Source organism: Lepisosteus oculatus, chromosome 23, assembly GCF_040954835.1.
Source record: "Lepisosteus oculatus isolate fLepOcu1 chromosome 23, fLepOcu1.hap2, whole genome shotgun sequence".
In the NCBI taxonomy this organism is placed as follows: domain Eukaryota; kingdom Metazoa; phylum Chordata; class Actinopteri; order Semionotiformes; family Lepisosteidae; genus Lepisosteus; species Lepisosteus oculatus.
The window spans coordinates 285,286-304,768 of NC_090718.1; the positions used below are offsets into that span (position 1 = coordinate 285,286).

General features: G+C 54.9%; 3 protein-coding genes across 4 annotated transcripts in view; 1 reads left to right on the top strand and 2 right to left on the bottom strand.

Annotated features, from left to right (window-relative positions):
• Positions 1-11,416, bottom strand: part of lmtk3 (lemur tyrosine kinase 3) — a 28,064-nt gene extending 16,648 nt beyond the window's left edge. For both annotated transcript variants that reach the window (XM_069182892.1, XM_069182891.1), the window contains exons 1-5: positions 10,902-11,416; positions 6,468-6,601; positions 5,992-6,139; positions 5,302-5,363; positions 4,952-5,070 (exon numbers count right to left, since the gene is read on the bottom strand). In XM_069182892.1, coding sequence (XP_069038993.1) covers positions 4,952-5,070; positions 5,302-5,363; positions 5,992-6,139; positions 6,468-6,601; positions 10,902-10,989 — 551 coding nt within the window. In that variant the 5' untranslated portion in view covers positions 10,990-11,416. The remainder of the gene's footprint in view (positions 1-4,951; positions 5,071-5,301; positions 5,364-5,991; positions 6,140-6,467; positions 6,602-10,901) is intronic.
• A 630-nt stretch (positions 11,417-12,046) lies between these two features.
• Positions 12,047-17,205, bottom strand: tfpt (TCF3 (E2A) fusion partner). The gene is made up of 6 exons (XM_069182898.1): positions 17,016-17,205; positions 15,689-15,903; positions 15,517-15,587; positions 15,030-15,099; positions 14,791-14,946; positions 12,047-12,519 (listed from the first exon to the last, which is right to left on the bottom strand). Exons 2-6 carry the CDS (start codon positions 15,896-15,898, stop codon positions 12,472-12,474), a joined length of 555 nt encoding a protein of 184 aa, XP_069038999.1. The 5' UTR covers positions 15,899-15,903; positions 17,016-17,205; the 3' UTR covers positions 12,047-12,471.
• A 328-nt stretch (positions 17,206-17,533) lies between these two features.
• Positions 17,534-19,372, top strand: ndufa3 (NADH:ubiquinone oxidoreductase subunit A3). The gene is made up of 4 exons (XM_069182899.1): positions 17,534-17,639; positions 17,746-17,820; positions 18,652-18,729; positions 19,222-19,372. The coding sequence occupies exons 1-4, from the start codon at positions 17,630-17,632 to the stop codon at positions 19,311-19,313; spliced, it is 255 nt and encodes an 84-aa protein (XP_069039000.1). The 5' UTR covers positions 17,534-17,629; the 3' UTR covers positions 19,314-19,372.
• Positions 19,373-19,483: the final 111 nt, after the last annotated feature.

The window sequence follows — 19,483 nt, forward strand, 5'->3', positions numbered from 1 at the left end:
CTGCACCCTGACCCGCTGACTGTACACAGACTGTACACTGACCCGCTGACTGTACACAGACTGTACACTGACCCACAGACTCTACAGACAGTACACTGACCCGCAGACTGCACACAGACTGCACACAGACCCACAGACTGCACACAGACCTGCACACAGACCCACAGACTGGACACTGACTGTACACTGACCCACAGACTGGACACTGACTGTACACTGACCCGCTGACAGTACACAGACTGCACACTGACCCACAGACTCTACAGACAGTACACTGACCCGCAGACTGCACACAGACCCACAGACTGCACACAGACCTGCACACAGACCCACAGACTGGACACTGACTGTACACTGACCCGCAGACAGTACACAGACTGCACACTGACCCACAGACTGTACACAGACTGTACACTGACCCGCAGACTCACACTGACAGTACACTGACTGTATACTGACCTGCAGACTGCACAGACTGTACACTCACTGAACACTGACCCGCAGACTGTACACAGAGTGTCGACTGACTGTACACTGACCCACAGACTGCACACAGACTGTACACTGACCTGCACACTGTACACTGACCCACAGACTGTACACAGACTGTATACTGACCCGCAGACTGTACACAGACTGCACACTGACCTGCACACTGACCCACACACTGTACACTGACCCACAGACTGCACACAGACTGCACACAGACCTGCACACAGACCCACTGACTGTACACTGACACACAGACTGCACACTGACAGTACGCTGACTGCACACAGACTGCACAGAGACTGTACACTGACACACAGACTGCACACAGACCTGCACACAGACCCACTGACTGTACACTGACTGCACACTGACCCACAGACTGGACACAGACTGTACACTGACACACAGACTGCACACTGACTGTACACAGACTGTACACTGACACACAGACTGCACAGACTGTACACAGACTGTACACTGACACACAGACTGCACACTGACTGTACACAGACTGTACACTGACCCACAGACTGCACACTGACTGTATACTGACACACAGACTGCACACTGACAGTACACTGACTGTACACTGACTCACAGACTGCACACAGACTGCACAGAGACTGTACACTGACACACAGACTGCACACTGACTGTACACAGACTGCACACTGACTGTATACTGACCCACAGACTGCACACAGACTGTACACTGACACACAGACTGTACACTGACCCACAGACTGTACACTGACAGTACACAGACTGTACACTGACCCACAGACTGCAAACAGACTGTACACTGACCCACAGACTGCACATAGACTGTACACAGACCCACAGACTGCACATAGACTGTACACAGACTGCACACAGACCTGCACAGACCCACAGACTGTACACTGACCCACAGACTGCACACTGACCCACTGACAGTACACTGACTGTACACTGACCCACAGACTGCACACTGACCCACAAACTGTAAACAGACTGTACACTGACCCACAGACTGTACACAGACTGTACACTGACCTGCACACTGTACACTGACCCACTGACTGTACACTGACTGCACACTGTACACTGACCCACTGACTGTACACAGACCTGCACACTGACCCACAGACTGTACACAGACTGCACACTGACCCACAGACTGTACAGAGACCCAGAGACCCACAGACTGTACACAGACTGCACACTGACCCACAGACTCTACAGACAGTACACTGACCCGCAGACTGCACACAGACCCACAGACTGGACACAGACCTGCACACAGACCCACAGACTGGACACTGACTGTACACTGACCCGCAGACAGTACACAGACTGCACCCTGACCCGCTGACTGTACACAGACTGTACACTGACCCGCTGACTGTACACAGACTGTACACTGACCCACAGACTCTACAGACAGTACACTGACCCGCAGACTGCACACAGACTGCACACAGACCCACAGACTGCACACAGACCTGCACACAGACCCACAGACTGGACACTGACTGTACACTGACCCACAGACTGGACACTGACTGTACACTGACCCGCTGACAGTACACAGACTGCACACTGACCCACAGACTCTACAGACAGTACACTGACCCGCAGACTGCACACAGACCCACAGACTGCACACAGACCTGCACACAGACCCACAGACTGGACACTGACTGTACACTGACCCGCAGACAGTACACAGACTGCACACTGACCCACAGACTGTACACAGACTGTACACTGACCCGCAGACTCACACTGACAGTACACTGACTGTATACTGACCTGCAGTCAGTACACTCACTGAACACTGACCCGCAGACTGTACACAGAGTGTCGACTGACTGTACACTGACCCACAGACTGCACACAGACTGTACACTGACCTGCACACTGTACACTGACCCACAGACTGTACACAGACTGTATACTGACCCGCAGACTGTACACAGACTGCACACTGACCTGCACACTGACCCACACACTGTACACTGACCCACATACTGCACACAGACTGCACACAGACCTGCACACAGACCCACTGACTGTACACTGACACACAGACTGCACACTGACAGTACGCTGACTGCACACAGACTGCACAGAGACTGTACACTGACACACAGACTGCACACAGACCTGCACACAGACCCACTGACTGTACACTGACTGCACACTGACCCACAGACTGGACACAGACTGTACACTGACACACAGACTGCACACTGACTGTACACAGACTGTACACTGACACACAGACTGCACAGACTGTACACAGACTGTACACTGACACACAGACTGCACACTGACTGTACACAGACTGTACACTGACCCACAGACTGCACACTGACTGTATACTGACACACAGACTGCACACTGACAGTACACTGACTGTACACTGACTCACAGACTGCACACAGACTGCACAGAGACTGTACACTGACACACAGACTGCACACTGACTGTACACAGACTGCACACTGACTGTATACTGACCCACAGACTGCACACAGACTGTACACTGACACACAGACTGTACACTGACCCACAGACTGTACACTGACAGTACACAGACTGTACACTGACCCACAGACTGCAAACAGACTGTACACTGACCCACAGACTGCACATAGACTGTACACAGACCCACAGACTGCACATAGACTGTACACAGACTGCACACAGACCTGCACAGACCCACAGACTGTACACTGACCCACAGACTGCACACTGACCCACTGACAGTACACTGACTGTACACTGACCCACAGACTGCACACTGACCCACAAACTGTAAACAGACTGTACACTGACCCACAGACTGTACACAGACTGTACACTGACCTGCACACTGTACACTGACCCACTGACTGTACACTGACTGCACACTGTACACTGACCCACTGACTGTACACTGACTGCACACTGACCCGCAGACTGTACACAGACTGTACACAGACTGTACACTGACACACAGACTGTACACTGACCCACAGACTGTACACTGACAGTACACAGACTGTACACTGACCCACAGACTGCAAACAGACTGTACACTGACCCACAGACTGCACATAGACTGTACACAGACTGCACACAGACCTGCACAGACCCACAGACTGTACACTGACCCACAGACTGCACACTGACCCACTGACAGTACACTGACTGTACACTGACCCACAGACTGCACACTGACCCACAAACTGTAAACAGACTGTACACTGACCCACAGACTGTACACAGACTGTACACTGACCTGCACACTGTACACTGACCCACTGACTGTACACTGACTGCACATTGTACACTGACCCACTGACTGTACACTGACTGCACACTGACCCGCAGACTGTACACAGAGTGTCGACTGACTGTACACTGACCCACAGACTGCACACAGACTGTACACAGACTGTACACTGACCCACAGACTGCACACTGACTGTATACTGACCCACAGACTGCACACAGACTGCACACTGACACACAGACTGTACACAGACTGTACACTGACACACAGACTGCACACTGACAGTACGCTGACTGCACACAGACTGCACAGAGACTGTACACTGACACACAGACTGTACACTGACTGCACACTGACCCACAGACTGCACACAGACTGTACACAGACTGTACACTGACACACAGACTGCACAGACTGTACACAGACTGTACACTGACACACAGACTGTACACAGACTGTACACTGACCCACAGACTGCACACTGACTGTATACTGACCCACAGACTGCACACAGACTGTACACTGACACACAGACTGTACACAAACTGTACACTGACACACAGACTGCACACTGACTGTATACTGACCCACAGACTGCACACAGACTGTACACTGACACACAGACTGTACACAGACTGTACACTGATACACAGACTGTACACTGACAGTACACAGACTGTACACTGACCCACAGACTGCAAACAGACTGTACACTGACCCACAGACTGCACATAGACTGTACACAGACCCACAGACTGCACATAGACTGTACACAGACTGCACACAGACCTGCACAGACCCACAGACTGTACACTGACCCACAGACTGCACACTGACCCACAGACTGTACACTGACCCACAGACTGTACACTGACAGTACACTGACTGTACACTGACCCACAGACTGCACACTGACCCAAAGACTGTAAACAGACTGTACACTGACCCACAGACTGCACACAGACTGTACACAGACTGTACACTGACCTGCAGACTCACACTGACAGTACACAGACTGTACACTGACCCACAGACTGCACACAGACTGTACACAGACTGTACACAGACTGAACACAGACTGAACACTGAACACAGACTGAACACAGACCCACAGACTGTACACAGACTGTACACTGACCCACAGACTGCACACAGACTGCACACAGACTGCACACAGACCCACACACTCACACTGACCTGTAAGGCTCGGATTCAGACAGGAACTTGCGCTGCTCCAGGGGACTGGCGCTGACCCTCAGCTCCTTGACCACTGCCTGAGACGAGCTGCAGTCACACAGCACCTCGGCCAGGATCACCTGACACAGGGGACACAGGACACAGTGGAGACAGTGGACACAGAACAGAGTGGACACAATGGGCAGGACACAGGACAGAGTGGACACAATGGACAGGACACAGGACACAGGGGAGACAGTGGACACAGAGGAGAAATTGAAAACAGGGGAGATAGGACAGGGCTGGGCATGAGCTGCTGACAGAGGGAGAGGGGGTGATGGAGGGCTGACAGGGGGGGCTCAGTCTCTCACCTTTCCAAACCAGCCATTTCCAATCTCCTGCAGGTAGTTGAGAGTGTGTCTTCTGAAACAGTCTGGAGCACAGAGCCAGAGAGCAGTGTTAACACACACTACACACAGTACACACAGTACACACACACAGTACAGTACAGTACAGTACAGGTAGGTGAGAGTGTGTCTTCTGAAACAGTCTGGAGCACAGAGCCAGAGAGCAGTGTTAACACACACTACACACAGTACACACAGTACACACAGTACACTACACACAGTACACTACAAACACACACAGTACAGGTAGTTGAGAGTGTGTCTTCTGAAACAGTCTGGAGCACAGAGCCAGAGAGCAGTGTTAACACACACTACACACAGTACACTACAAACACACACAGTACAGTTAGTTGAGAGTGTCTTCTGAAACAGTCTAGAGCACAGAGCCAGAGAGCAGTGTTAACACACACACACACACACACACACACACACACACACACAGTACAGTGCGGTACAGGTAGTTGAGAGTGTGTCTTCTGAAACAGTCTGGAGCACAGAGCCAGAGAGCAGTGTTAACACACACTACACACAGTACACTACAAACACACACTACACAAAGTACAGTACACATGCAGTACAAACACAAAGACACGCATTACAGCAAAGACACGCTGTGCAGACACACAGCATAGACACTGTAGAGAGGTGGAGTACCAGCAGTGTCCTGTAGGGTGGCGCTGTGCGGCCGGTCCCTCAGGGGGAGGGTGTAGACCTCTGGCAAAGAAGGACAGGAAGACAAACTGTCCTCAGGCGGGGGGCTTGATGCCCCTGAACACTCCTCCCCCTCAGCATTGTCAAACTCCTGGGGCACAGAGAGAGAGGGGTTAATACAGACACACTGACTGGACACTCCAGTACATGAACACTGCACTGAGAGAGAGAGGGGTTCATACAGACACACTGACTGGACACTCCAGTACATGAACACTGCACTGAGAGAGAGAGGGGTTCATACAGACACACTGACTGGACACTCCAGTACATTAACACTGCACTGAGAGAGAGAAGGGTTCATACAGACACACTGACTGGACACTCCAGTACATTAACACTGCACTGAGAGAGAGAGGGATTCATACAGACACACTGACTGGACAGTACAGGACATAAGGGTGGACAGACAGACTCACATTGAAACCAACTCCTCCTCGTTTGCAGCAGAGGCAGGCGATCAGCAGCAGCACAAAGGAGACGAGTCCAGAGCAGGAGATGAGGACGACGACGTAGGGAGGAGGAGACAGACTGAGACCTCTGGACTGAGAAACTGAGAGAGAGACAGAGTGTCACACCATAGTAATACAGTAACATCAACTAACCCTCTCCATCAACTCCGATTAACCCTCTCCATCACCTCCGACTAACCCTCTCCATCACCTCCGACTAACTGACTGATTGACTGACTGGACACTACAGCACAGTGACCCTGACTGACGACTGGACACTACAGCACAGTGACCCTGACTAACTGACTGACTGGACACTACAGCACAGTGACCCTGACTGACTGACTGGACACTACAGCACAGTGACCCTGACTGACTGACTGGACACTACAGCACAGAGACACTGACTGACTGACTGACTGACTGACTGACTGACTAGACACTACAGCACAGTAACTCACAGGGAGAAAAAGAGAAAGAGACAGTCTGTCAGTAAGTATTACTGTATTGGAAAATAGAAGGAAATATTAGATAATACTGTTATAAGCAGAAAAGTATTCAACTGTTAAAATACTTGTAGAGCTCAGAGCGAGCTCTTGGGAACAGGGAACAATTCACGAGAGGATTGAGAAAGAGTTTTTAAGGATGAAACCAAGGACCATCGGAAAATTGAACAAGAGCAGGGAACTGGGAGCAACCATTCCAGTCTGGAGAGGGGAGTTAGGGAGAGAGACGTCATGTGGAACATTCTTGGGAGAAACCATTGCAAGAAGCAGGGGGAGACGGGGGGGTTAGACGTAGCGCTGATACTAGAGAAGCACTCGTGTTAAACAGAGTGTAGGAGGGTGAGAAGTAGAGAAATCACTCAGTCGGAGGAGGAGAAGGGGGGCATTTTGTAATCGGGTACCTCAAGGTGGTGAGCTGAGTGCAGGGAGCCATCTGTGAAAGAGAACGAGGTCAGAGGTTACAAGCACAGCGCCACACTGCAGGGCACGAGGGCCGAGCCTCAGCACAGCGCTGCCAGAACTTCAGCAGGGAGTCGATGCGCAGAGGCGCGTGCTCACCCAGGGCAGCTCAGCAACACAGCCGGGCAGGTTGCTCTCCACCCCCACCACCCTTTGTGTGCAGTAGTGCCTCCAGTCCTGACCAGAGCTGTGTCTGGAGAAAAGCCAGAGCAGCTTGTTCCCCTCTCCCACCCCTCTCTGCGTACAGTAGAGCCTGGTGTCCTGACTGCAGGAGCTCATCCAGCTGTTTTTGGAGAGAATCCAGGGTATCGGCTTCAACAACACGGCTGGGCAGCTTGTTCCCCACCCTTCTCTGCGTACAGTAGAGCCTGGTGTCCTGACTGCGGGAGCTCATCCAGCTGTTTTTGGAGAGAAGCCAGGGTATCGGCTTCAACAACACGGCTGGGCAGCTTGTTCCCCACCCCTCTCTGTCCACAGAAGAGCCTCTTGTTCTCAGTCTTGTTCCTGAGTGAGCTAGGGGCTACAAGGCAGCTCCCTGGTCAGTCATGATTGTCACAGAGCTTGTCCACAGCCCCGTCTCTCACTCACTGAAAACCATGTCATCACACCTGAACACAGTACTCCAGGAGTGCTCACAATGGGGCTGGAGTCTCTGGTATAAGAGCACCTGCACCTGAACACAGTACCCCAGGAGTGTTCACAGTGGGGCTTGAGTCTCTGCTGTAAGAGCAATAACCACACCTGCACCTGAACACAGTACCCCAGGAGTGTTCACACTGGGGCTGGCGTCTCTGCTATAATCACACCTGCACCTGAACACAGTACCCCAGGAGTGTTCACAGTGGGGCTTGAGTCTCTGCTATAAGAGCAATAACCACACCTGCACCTGAACACAGTACCCCAGGAGTGTTCAAAGTGGGGCTGGAATCTCTGGTATAAGAGCACCTGCACCTGAACACAGTACCCCAGGAGTGTTCACACTGTTTCTGGAGTCTCTGATTTAATCACACCTGCACTTGAACACAGTACCCCAGGAGTGTTCACAGTGGGGCTTGAGTCTCTGCTGTAAGAGCAATAACCACACCTGCACCTGAACCTGAACACAGTACCCCAGGAGTGTTCACACTGGGGCTGGCGTCTCTGCTATAATCACACCTGCACCTGAACACAGTACCCCAGGAGTGTTCACAGTGGGGCTTGAGTCACTGCTATAAGAGCAATAACCACACCTGCACCTGAACACAGTACCCCAAGGAGTGTTCAAAGTGGGGCTGGAGTCTCTGGTATAAGAGCACCTGCACCTGAACACAGTACCCCAGGAGTGTTCACAGTGGGGCTTGAGTCTCTGCTGTAAGAGCAATAACCACACCTGCACCTGAACACGGTACCCCAGGAGTGTTCACAGTGGGTCTGTAGTCTCTGCTATAATCACACCTGCACCTGAACACAGTACCCCAGGAGTGTTCAAAGTGGGGCTGGAATCTCTGGTATAAGAGCACCTGCACCTGAACACAGTACCCCAGGAGTGTTCACACTGTTTCTGGAGTCTCTGATTTAATCACACCTGCACTTGAACACAGTACCCCAGGAGTGTTCACAGTGGGGCTTGAGTCTCTGCTGTAAGAGCAATAACCACACCTGCACCTGAACCTGAACACAGTACCCCAGGAGTGTTCACACTGGGGCTGGCGTCTCTGCTATAATCACACCTGCACCTGAACACAGTACCCCAGGAGTGTTCACAGTGGGGCTTGAGTCTCTGCTGTAAGAGCAATAACCACACCTGCACCTGAACACAGTACCCCAGGAGTGTTCAAAGTGGGGCTGGAATCTCTGGTATAAGAGCACCTGCACCTGAACACAGTACCCAAGGAGTGTTCACACTGTTTCTGGAGTCTCTGATTTAATCACACCTGCACTTGAACACAGTACCCCAGGAGTGTTCACAGTGGGGCTTGAGTCTCTGCTGTAAGAGCAATAACCACACCTGCACCTGAACCTGAACACAGTACCCCAGGAGTGTTCACACTGGGGCTGGCGTCTCTGCTATAATCACACCTGCACCTGAACACAGTACCCCAGGAGTGTTCACAGTGGGGCTTGAGTCTCTGCTGTAAGAGCAATAACCACACCTGCACCTGAACACAGTACCCCAAGGAGTGTTCAAAGTGGGGCTTGAGTCTCTGCTGTAAGAGCAATAACCACACCTGCACCTGAACACGGTACCCCAGGAGTGTTCACAGTGGGTCTGGAGTCTCTGCTGTAAGAGCAATAACCACACCTGCACCTGAACACGGTACCCCAGGAGTGTTCACAGTGGGTCTGGAGTCTCTGCTATAATCACACCTGCACCTGAACACAGTACCCCAGGAGTGTTCAAAGTGGGGCTGGAATCTCTGGTATAAGAGCACCTGCACCTGAACACAGTACCCCAGGAGTGTTCACACTGTTTCTGGAGTCTCTGATTTAATCACACCTGCACTTGAACACAGTACCCCAGGAGTGTTCACAGTGGGGCTTGAGTCTCTGCTGTAAGAGCAATAACCACACCTGCACCTGAACCTGAGCACAGTACCCCAGGAGTGTTCACACTGGGGCTGGCGTCTCTGCTATAATCACACCTGCACCTGAACACAGTACCCCAGGAGTGTTCACAGTGGGGCTTGAGTCTCTGCTGTAAGAGCAATAACCACACCTGCACCTGAACACAGTACCCCAGGAGTGTTCACAGTGGGGCTTGAGTCTCTGCTATAAGAGCAATAACCACACCTGCACCTGAACACAGTACCCCAGGAGTGTTCAAAGTGGGGCTGGAATCTCTGGTATAAGAGCACCTGCACCTGAACACAGTACCCAAGGAGTGTTCACACTGTTTCTGGAGTCTCTGATTTAATCACACCTGCACCTGAACACAGTACCCCAGGAGTGTTCACACTGGGGCTGGCGTCTCTGCTATAATCACACCTGCACCTGAACACAGTACCCCAGGAGTGTTCACAGTGGGGCTTGAGTCTCTGCTGTAAGAGCAATAACCACACCTGCACCTGAACACGGTACCCCAGGAGTGTTCACAGTGGGTCTGGAGTCTCTGCTATAATCACACCTGCACCTGAACACAGTACCCCAGCTGTGTTAAGCACCATGATCCCGACATGCACAGAGCTCATGTCACCCTACCTATCCCGGAGTCCTGTGGGACAGCACACTGTCCACGCTCGGACCCCGAACACAGCCGGCTGCGTCAGGCCCGTGTTCGGCCGTTGCAGCCCGTCCCGGAGCCCGGCGACTCGGCCGGCGCTGCGGTGCCGCTGGGAGAGCAGCCGAACCGGGTCCGACACCGGACACAGCCGCTCGCGGACAATGAGGACGGCGGGGCGAGGGACGCGACATCGTGCGCGACACGGCTGGAGCAGCGCACAGCCCCGGCCCCACTCACCCTCCGCCTGCGGGGCTCCGAGCGCTCTCTCCGGGTTGAAGTACGACATCGCGGCCGCCAGCACGGTCACCCAGCGCCGTCCGAGCATCTTCGGGGCGCCGACGACACCGTCATCCGAGCCCCCCCCGGCGGAGGGAAGCTCTCCGGCCGCGGCGTGTGTGTGTGTATGCAGCCGCGGAGCCGCTCCTCCCCCCGCCTGCGCCTTGTTTTCCTCCAGCCGAGCACAATGGCCCCCGCAGCCTCCGCCGTCCGTCTCCCCCCGAGCGCAGCCTCGCTTTGTGTTTCCTCTCGCAGCCCCAGCAAAGCCGCTTCCCCGCACACGACCGCGATCACGCACACAGCCACGCACACGGGCGCGCACACACGCCGGCGCCGCGGCCGGTAAACAGCTCCTTGATCTTGTTATGGTTTTATTCTTCCCGCTGCGCCCGGCACCAGAGACGACAGAGACCCGCTGAACGGAACAGCTGCGGCGCTGAGAGCCGGGAGCAACTGGACACACAGACACCCAGACACACCCAGACACACACAGAGAGACACCCAGACACACACAGAGAGACACCCAGAGACAGACACCCAGACACACACACACAGAGACACCCAGAGACACACACAGAAAGACACCCAGAGACATAGAGACACACACACAGAAAGACATAAAGATATCCAGCCACACACAGACAGACACCCGGAGACACAGACAGACAGACAGACAGACAGACAGACAGACAGACAGACAGACAGACAGACAGACAGACAGACAGACCAGGACAGTGTGAGCACAGTGGACAAGCCCACAGACACACACAGGGACAGAGCAGGACAGTGTGAGCACAGGGGACAAGCCCACAGACACACCTGGGGTGCTGTCTGTGTGGAGTCTGCATGTTCTCCCCGTGTTCACACAGGTATCCTCTGGGTGCTCCAGTCCCCTCCCACAGTCTGAAGACAGACCGGTGGGTCAAAGTGGGAAAACTGGCCGTGGTGCGCGTGTATGCATGCGTCTCAGAAGTTCTTCTGCCCTCACCCGTTTACAACATTACCTGAGACCTCCATGGCTGGTCGAACCCTTAACCGCTGTGAGCCCGCAAGCAGCCCGGTCTCAAACCCTGGCGAGTCCAGATTTCCCACGAACAGCACACAGCTCCATTGCCAACAGCCCTTTCTCCTTTATTGTTGACACATTTACAGAGGCTGCTCTGAGGTTCATCTTTGTGTTTGTTAAAAGAAATAATGGATCAACAACCTTTTTTTCCTATTATTTTCAATAATTATATTAAAAATCCCTATTTTTACAATCAGAAACAGTCAATCACAGCACTGTGGACCCCCAGCTCAGCTCACTGACGGCACTGCGGACCCCCAGCTCAGCTCTCCGACGGCACTGCGGACCCCCAGCTCAGCTCTCCCAGGAGACCCCTGCCCAGCCACAGGAGGGCACTGTTGTGCAGTGAGCTGCCAGTGACGAGAGAGTCCTGCTCCCAGTGATGTCTGGACTGTGGACGCAGTGGGCTCCTCTCCCACAGGCCAGCCGTGGATCCGGGCTGCGGAGGGGCTCAGCACCCGCGGGTCAGCTGAAGTCGGGGGGGCTGGGGTACCCGCTGAACTGCGGCTCCGCCTGGAGAGGGAGAGGGAGAGACGGTCAGGGACAGGACGCTGGTGGAGAGAGGGAGAGGGAGGGACGGTCAGGGACAGGACGCTGGCGGGGAGAGGGAGAGAGAGAGAGGGTCAGGGACAGGACGCTGGCGGGGAGAGGGAGAGAGAGAGAGGGTCAGGGACAGGACGCTGGCGGGGAGAGGGAGGCTGCCCATGATGCCTCCCTGCCTAATGAGCTCAACACCTTCTATGCTCGGTTTGAAGCCAACAAGACAGAACCAGTCATCAGGACTGCCCCCTCCGCAGCTGACCAGCTGCTCTCACTGTCTGCAGACGAGGTGAGGAGATCTCTGCTAAAAGTGAGCACACGCAAGGCTGCAGGACCCGACGGCATACCCAGTCGCGTCCTCAGAGCCTGCGCCAATCAACTGGCGGGTGTATTCCCAGACATTTTCAACATGTCTCTGGCCCAAGCCGTAGTCCCCACCTGCTTCAAGACAACCACCATCATCCCAATACCACAGAAAACCACAGTGACATGTCTTAATGACTACCGACCAGTGGCACTAACACCTGTCATCATGAAGTGCTTCGAGAGGCTGGTCATGAAGCACATTAAGGACACCATCTCAAACACAGTGGACCCGTACCAGTTTGCCTACCGGTCCAACAGATCCACAGATGAGGCAATCTCCATTGCCACACACACGGCCCTATCCCATCTGGACAAAAAGAACACATACGCAAGACTACTATTCATTGACTTCAGCTCAGCTTTTAACACTATCATCCCAGAGAAACTAGTCAAGAAACTCAGTGCACTGGGTTTCAACACCACCCTATGCAACTGGACTCGGGACTTTCTGACAGGCAGACCTCAGGCTGTCAGGCTTGGAAACCACACCTCCGGCACACTAACTCTGAACACTGGGGTCCCCCAGGGGTGTGGCTTAGTCCATTGCTCTACTCCCTCTATACCCACGACTGGAAGGCCAAACACAACACCAACTCCATCATCAAGTTTGCCGATGACACCACAGTTGTAGGTCTGATCACAGACAATGATGAGAGGTCCTACAGGGAGGAGGTCAATCTCCTTACAACGTGGTGTGATGACAACAACCTCACCCTCAACGTCAGCAAAACCAAGGAGCTGATCGTTGATTTCAGGAAACTGCAAACCGGACATGCCCCTATCCACATCAACGGGACTGAAGTGGAAAGGGTCAGTAACTTTAAATTCCTTGGCGTCCACATCACCAAGGACCTCACATGGTCTCTCAACACCACCTGTCTGATCAAGAAAGCTCAACAGCGCCTGTACTTCCTAAGACGGTTGAAGAAGGCTAAGATATGTCCCCAGATCCTCACTAACTTTTACAGATGCACTACAGAAAGCACACTGACAGGCTGCATCACAGTGTGGTGTGGCAACTGCAGTGCTGCTGACCGCAAAGCCCTACAGCGGGTGGTGAAAACTGCCCAGTCCATCACTGGGGTTACCCTCCCATCTATCCAGGACATTTATGACAGACGGTGCTTGAGGAAAGCTCTAAGCATCATCAAAGACCCCACACACCCCAGCTACAGACTTTATGATCTGCTACCATCTGGAAAACGGTACCGGAGCATTCGGGCCCGGACTACCAGACTCAGAGACAGTTTTTACCCCCGCACTATCAAACTGTTAAACTCCCAGCCTCTCTCACTCTCACCTCACCTCTCACCTATGATCTGAACCTCCTTCTTTCTTTCTTACCAAAAACCCAAACACACATTGAAAATCTCCCTCTACCACAAAGGCTCACTGTCAAAGGCTCACTCCCCATAATTTCTATCCCTTTATTTCATTCTGTTGATACATTTTTTTGCACATAACCTGTTACCTTTTGTTGTTTTGCACATTGCCTGTTGTTGTTGTTTTTTTGGGGGTTTTTTTTGCACATTGCCTGTTGCTGTTTTTGCACATCGTCTGTTGTTGTTTTCTTGCACACTGCCTGTTGTCTCTGTCTTTCTTTTGTTACACAATTGTATTGTTGTTGTTGTTGTTTTTTTCTTTGTACTACTTATGTCCGAGAGCTAGCTAAGTAGCATTTCGTTATACCATATACCATGTTTATGAGTATAATGACAATAAACTTGAACTTGAGAGAGAGAGACGGTCAGGGACAGGACGCTGGCGGAGAGAGGGAGAGACGGTCAGGGACAGGACGCTGGCGGGGAGAGGGAGAGGGAGGGACAGGGACAGGACGTGCCGCTGGTGGAGACAGAGGAGGGACGGTCAGGGACTCACCTGCAGCTCCCGGTCTCTCTCCCGCGCGCCGCGGTGCCTCTTCTTCCTGGGCCCGGCTGCTGGCTGAAGGACGGACGAGGGGGAGGAGCCAGAGGGCTCGTGCAGTCCCTCCTCCTCCCCACCGTGGGCAGAGTCCGCCGGGGCCCCGCCTTCCTCCTGGAACAAACAGCAAGGAGTCACGGCAACGGAAGTGACTCACCCACACCCCGCCCCTCATCACACTGGCTCCGCCCCCTCACCTCCAGCAGCAGGGTCAGCTGAGCGCTGCGGAAGTCGTCCCCGTAGGAAGTCAGCGTCTTCATCAGGAACCTGCAGCAGACAGACAAGGGTCAGGGCACCTGCTGTCTCAGCCACAGAACTAAAGCTCCCACGAGGCCCTGCCTGCCCACTGCAGGGGACTGTGGGAAATGTAGTTTCTAAAATTCTTACTGCCTATTTCAGACCAAGCGCAGAACACCTAGCAGTTCTGCTGAACCCAGCCCGCCAGGCGCCATGGCCAGGGCTCAGAGACTCGCACCCATGACGCAGGAGCGGGCTGTGGGCCCTGTAGCTGCCTGAGGGTAAGATCTCCAGTCACAGTCCAGAGGCACTCCGCCAGCGGGAGCTGTAGTGCTCCACAGACAAGGGGACTACAACCCCCATGAGCCTTTGATGGAGCCGCCGCAAGGCACTGTGGGAAGTGTAGTCCTGCAAGCCCTGCCATTTCAGGCCCCTCCTCCTGCCCACCTGCGCTCCTTCTTCAGGCGCCGCGTCAGCCGGCACACTTGGTGGAGGCGGGACAAGATTCTCTCATTCACCTGAGGGAGAGAGAGAGCGAGCGGTAGACATGGAAAGAGCCCGTGAGCTCCTGTCCCTCCCCCCGCGGCAGGGATCGGATCGGCCGGGCCCGGCGCCCCACCTGCTCCAGCTCCTTACAGCGCCGGCTCAGCGCCTGGTACTTCCTCCTGTCCCTCTCCCTCTGCTCCGCCTCCTCACGCAGCTCTGCCCCTGGCTCCTCCGAGACCCCGCCCCCATCCACGAACTCCACCCCCTCCGTCTCCAGCTCCGCCTCCAGGATGTTGCCCCCGAAGAGGGGGGGCAGAGCCAGGCCGGAGAAGTCCTCCATCATCCTGCCTAAGGGACAGCGATGGGCAGGGGTCACGCGGCCTTCTCACAGACCAGCAGGGGGTGCTGCTCCCTCTCGACCAGCACAGGGTCCTGTGTGGTCCAGTCCCCCATAATCCCCTGGGGCAGCAGCTACTCGCGCACTCTGGACCACTGCACTGACACTGCCCACAGGAGAGGAGTCCCTGCTGCACAGAGCTGTGCGACACCTCCACTGCTCCAACACACACTACACTACACCAGCAGCAATATCACCCTGCAACTCACAACTGGAACCCACTGAAGCTAAACTGGTGTGAGCCTGGTCAGTACCTGGATGGGAGAGCTCCTGGGAAAAACTAAGGTTGCTGCTGGAAGAGGTGTTAGTGGGGCCAGCAGGGGGCGCTCACCCTGCGGTCCATGTGGGTCCTAATGCCCCAGTATAGTGACGGGGACACTGTACTGTAAACAGGTGCCGTCCTTCGGATGAGACGTAAAACCGAGGTCCTGACTCTCTGTGGTCATTAAAAATCCCTAGGCGCTTCTCGAAAAGAGTAGGGGTGTTACCCCGGCGTCCTGGCCAAATTTCCCATTGGCCCTTACCAATCATGGCCTCCTAATAATCCTCCTCTATGAATTGGCTACATTACTCTGCTCTCCTCCCCACTGATAGCTGATGTGTGGTGAGCGTTCTGGCGCACTATGGCTGCCGTCGCATCATCCAGGTGGGGCTGCACATTGGTGGTGGTGGAGGGGATCCCCATTACCTGTAAAGCGCTTTGAGTGGAGTGTCCAGAAAAGCGCTATATAAGTGTAAGCAATAATTATTATTACTGCACTGACACTGCCCACAGGAGAGGAGTCCCTGGTGCACAGAGCTGTGCGACACCTCCACTGCTCCAACACACACTTCACTACACTACTGCCCTGACACTGCCCACAGGAGAGGAGTCCCTGCTCCCCTACTGAGGTCGGGCTGCACATGGGTGGTGGAGGGGATCCCCATTACCTGTAAAGCGGGATGGAGTGTCAGCGATTATGATTATTACTGCGGTAACCCCTGCCTGCTGTAATCACACACTTCGCTGTTCTCAGTTTCCTCTAACTGTACAGCTCCGCCTCAGTCTCTATTTGCGTCTTACCGGATGCTACGATCTACAGTCCAGGCCACAGGTATCCCCGGTGTCTTCTCCTTCAGCGCGCCGTCTGCGGATGGCCGCTTTGTCAGGGACTTACATTTATTTAAATTAAATCAGGCCAAACAACGCCAAGTTAACAGACTGCAGACGCTCGTCTTCAGGCTTGGAAGAGGCGCACGAATTTTGCGTCATCAACCGCTTTTCTTACCGTAAAATACGTAGCGCAACCCTCTTACGTGCAAAATTATTTTTTAATCGAAACTTGAAAATGTGTTTTAAGAGTTAAAATGCCATCATTTTACGGCTGAGATAGGATTCGGACTAAGAGAAATAAAAAAAACATATGCTTTTGTAGCAACAGGAAACAAAGAACATTACAGTGTTTACCGATCTCGAGTGCGCAACTCTTCCTTTCGTGGGTGATTACGGTAACGAGTGTGGCGCGACGAAGCTAGCGCCATTTTGGCTCCGAGAAGGAGGTCGCAAAAGCCCCGCAAAAGGGCTGAAATGTTGAACCAAAATGGCGCCGAAGCAGCTCCGGTTGTCGTTAAATATCTGTCGGGCTCGGCCCCCCTTCCCAGAAGCCCTCTCGGCCCTGCTGCTTCCCGGTGGAGATCATGGCTGGACGTGAGTACAGCGGGTCGGGTCGGCCCGGGCTGGGCCGCTGGGCTGTGTGCATGTCTGCCGGCGGGGCTGCGGTAGTGTCCCGGTGACCCTGTTCCTCTCCTTACAGGTGTGGCAGCTTTCCTGAAGGGCGCCTGGAGCAGAGAGCCTGTGGTGACCGTGGCGTGCGGGATCGGGGCGCTGGGTCAGTGCCCTTCCGTCTGTCCATCAGCGTGTCTTTCTCCCAGTGCCCTTCCGTCTGTCCATCAGCGTGTCTTTCTCCCAGTGCCCGTCCGTCTGTCCATCAGCGTGTCTGTCTGACCGCCTGTGTTTGTCTCTGTGTCCGTCTGATCCGCTCCGGGTCTTACAGCCCCGCGATGTCAGTCCGGGTCCGCGGCAGTGTGATCCACTCCGGGTCTTACAGCCCCGCGATGTCAGTCCGGGTCCGCGGCAGTGTGATCCACTCCGGGTCTTACAGCCCCGCGATGTCAGTCCGGGTCCGCGGCAGTGTGATCCACTCCGGGTCTTACAGCCCCGCGATGTCAGTCCGGGTCCGCGGCAGTGTGATCCACTCCGGGTCTTGCAGAGCCGCGATTTCAGTCCGGGTCCGCGGCGGTGTGATCCGCTCCGGGTCTTACAGAGCCGCGATGTCAATCCGGTCCGCGGCGGTGTGATCCGCTCCGGGTCTTACAGAGCCGCGATGTCAGTCCGGTCCGCGGCGGTGTGATCCGCTCCGGGTCTTACAGAGCCGCGATGTCAGTCGGGTCCGCGGCGGTGTGATCCGCTCCGGGTCTTACAGAGCCGCGATGTCAGTCCGGTCCGCGGCGGTGTGATCCGCTCCGGGTCTTACAGAGCCGCGATGTCAGTCGGGTCCGCGGCGGTGTGATCCGCTCCGGGTCTTACAGAGCCGCGATGTCAGTCGGGTCCGCAGCGGTGTGATCCGCTCCGGGTTTTACAGAGCCGCGATGTCAGTCGGGTCCGCGGCGGTGTGATCCGCTCCGAGAGTCTGACCAGGCCTGTACCTCTGTCTCTGCAGCTGTCCTCTTCCCCCTGATCAGCCCCTACACCAAGTACGCGGGGCCCATGAACATGGCCGTACCCTACAACTATCCTGGTGAGTCTCCTTCCTGCCCCACCAATGGGCTGGTCCACTCTGAGGTGGGGGGGGGAGGGTGGAGGCTGGGCTGGTCCACTCCGATTGGGGGGGGAGGGTGGAGGCTGGGCTGGTCCACTCCGATTGGGGGGGGAGGGTGGAGGCTGGGCTGGTCCACTCTGATTGGGGGGGGGAGGGTGGAGGCTGGGCTGGTCCACTCTGATTGGGGGGGGGAGGGTGGAGGCTGGGCTGGTCCACTCCGATTGGGGGGGGAGGGTGGAGGCTGGGCTGGTCCACTCGATTGGGGGGGGAGGGTGGAGGCTGGGCTGGTCCACTCGATTGGGGGGGGAGGGTGGAGGCTGGGCTGGTCCACTCTGATTGGGTCGGGGAGGAGGCTGGGCTGGTCCACTCTGATTGGGGGGGTGGAGGCTGGGCTGGTCCACTCTGACTGGGGTAGGGACAGGTCCTTCCATCTGTGACAGAGTGCGCTCTGACCTCGGTCTCTCCTTTCAGTGCCCCTGAGGGATGACGGGAACATGCCCGAGGTGCCCAGCCACCCCTGTGACCCCCAGGGCCCGACGCTGGACTGGATGAAGAAGTTGTGAACCCTGTCGTCTGCGGGCTGTACATCCTGTCGCTCATTAAACACTTCTGTCTGACTGAAGCTCGCGTCCGGCTCCTCGTTAGCCCCTGATAGAGTGGCGCCAGATGTTGCACCCCCACTCCAGGGGCGCCCCACATCTTTCCTCACCCCGAAAGCAACACACGACTCAGG

Coding starts and splice junctions, on each gene's coding strand:
- ndufa3 (XM_069182899.1), top strand. Junction 17,821..18,651: donor GTGCGGGATCGGGGCGCTGG/GTCAGTGCCCTT, acceptor CTGTCTCTGCAG/CTGTCCTCTTCCCCCTGATC. Junction 18,730..19,221: donor CGTACCCTACAACTATCCTG/GTGAGTCTCCTT, acceptor CTCTCCTTTCAG/TGCCCCTGAGGGATGACGGG.
- tfpt (XM_069182898.1), bottom strand. CDS start 15,898: ATGATGGAGGACTTCTCCGGCCTGGCTCTGCCCCCCCTCTTCGGGGGC. Junction 14,947..15,029: donor AGCTGACCCTGCTGCTGGAG/GTGAGGGGGCGG, acceptor TGTTTGTTCCAG/GAGGAAGGCGGGGCCCCGGC. Junction 12,520..14,790: donor AGAGAGACCGGGAGCTGCAG/GTGAGTCCCTGA, acceptor CTCCCTCTCCAG/GCGGAGCCGCAGTTCAGCGG.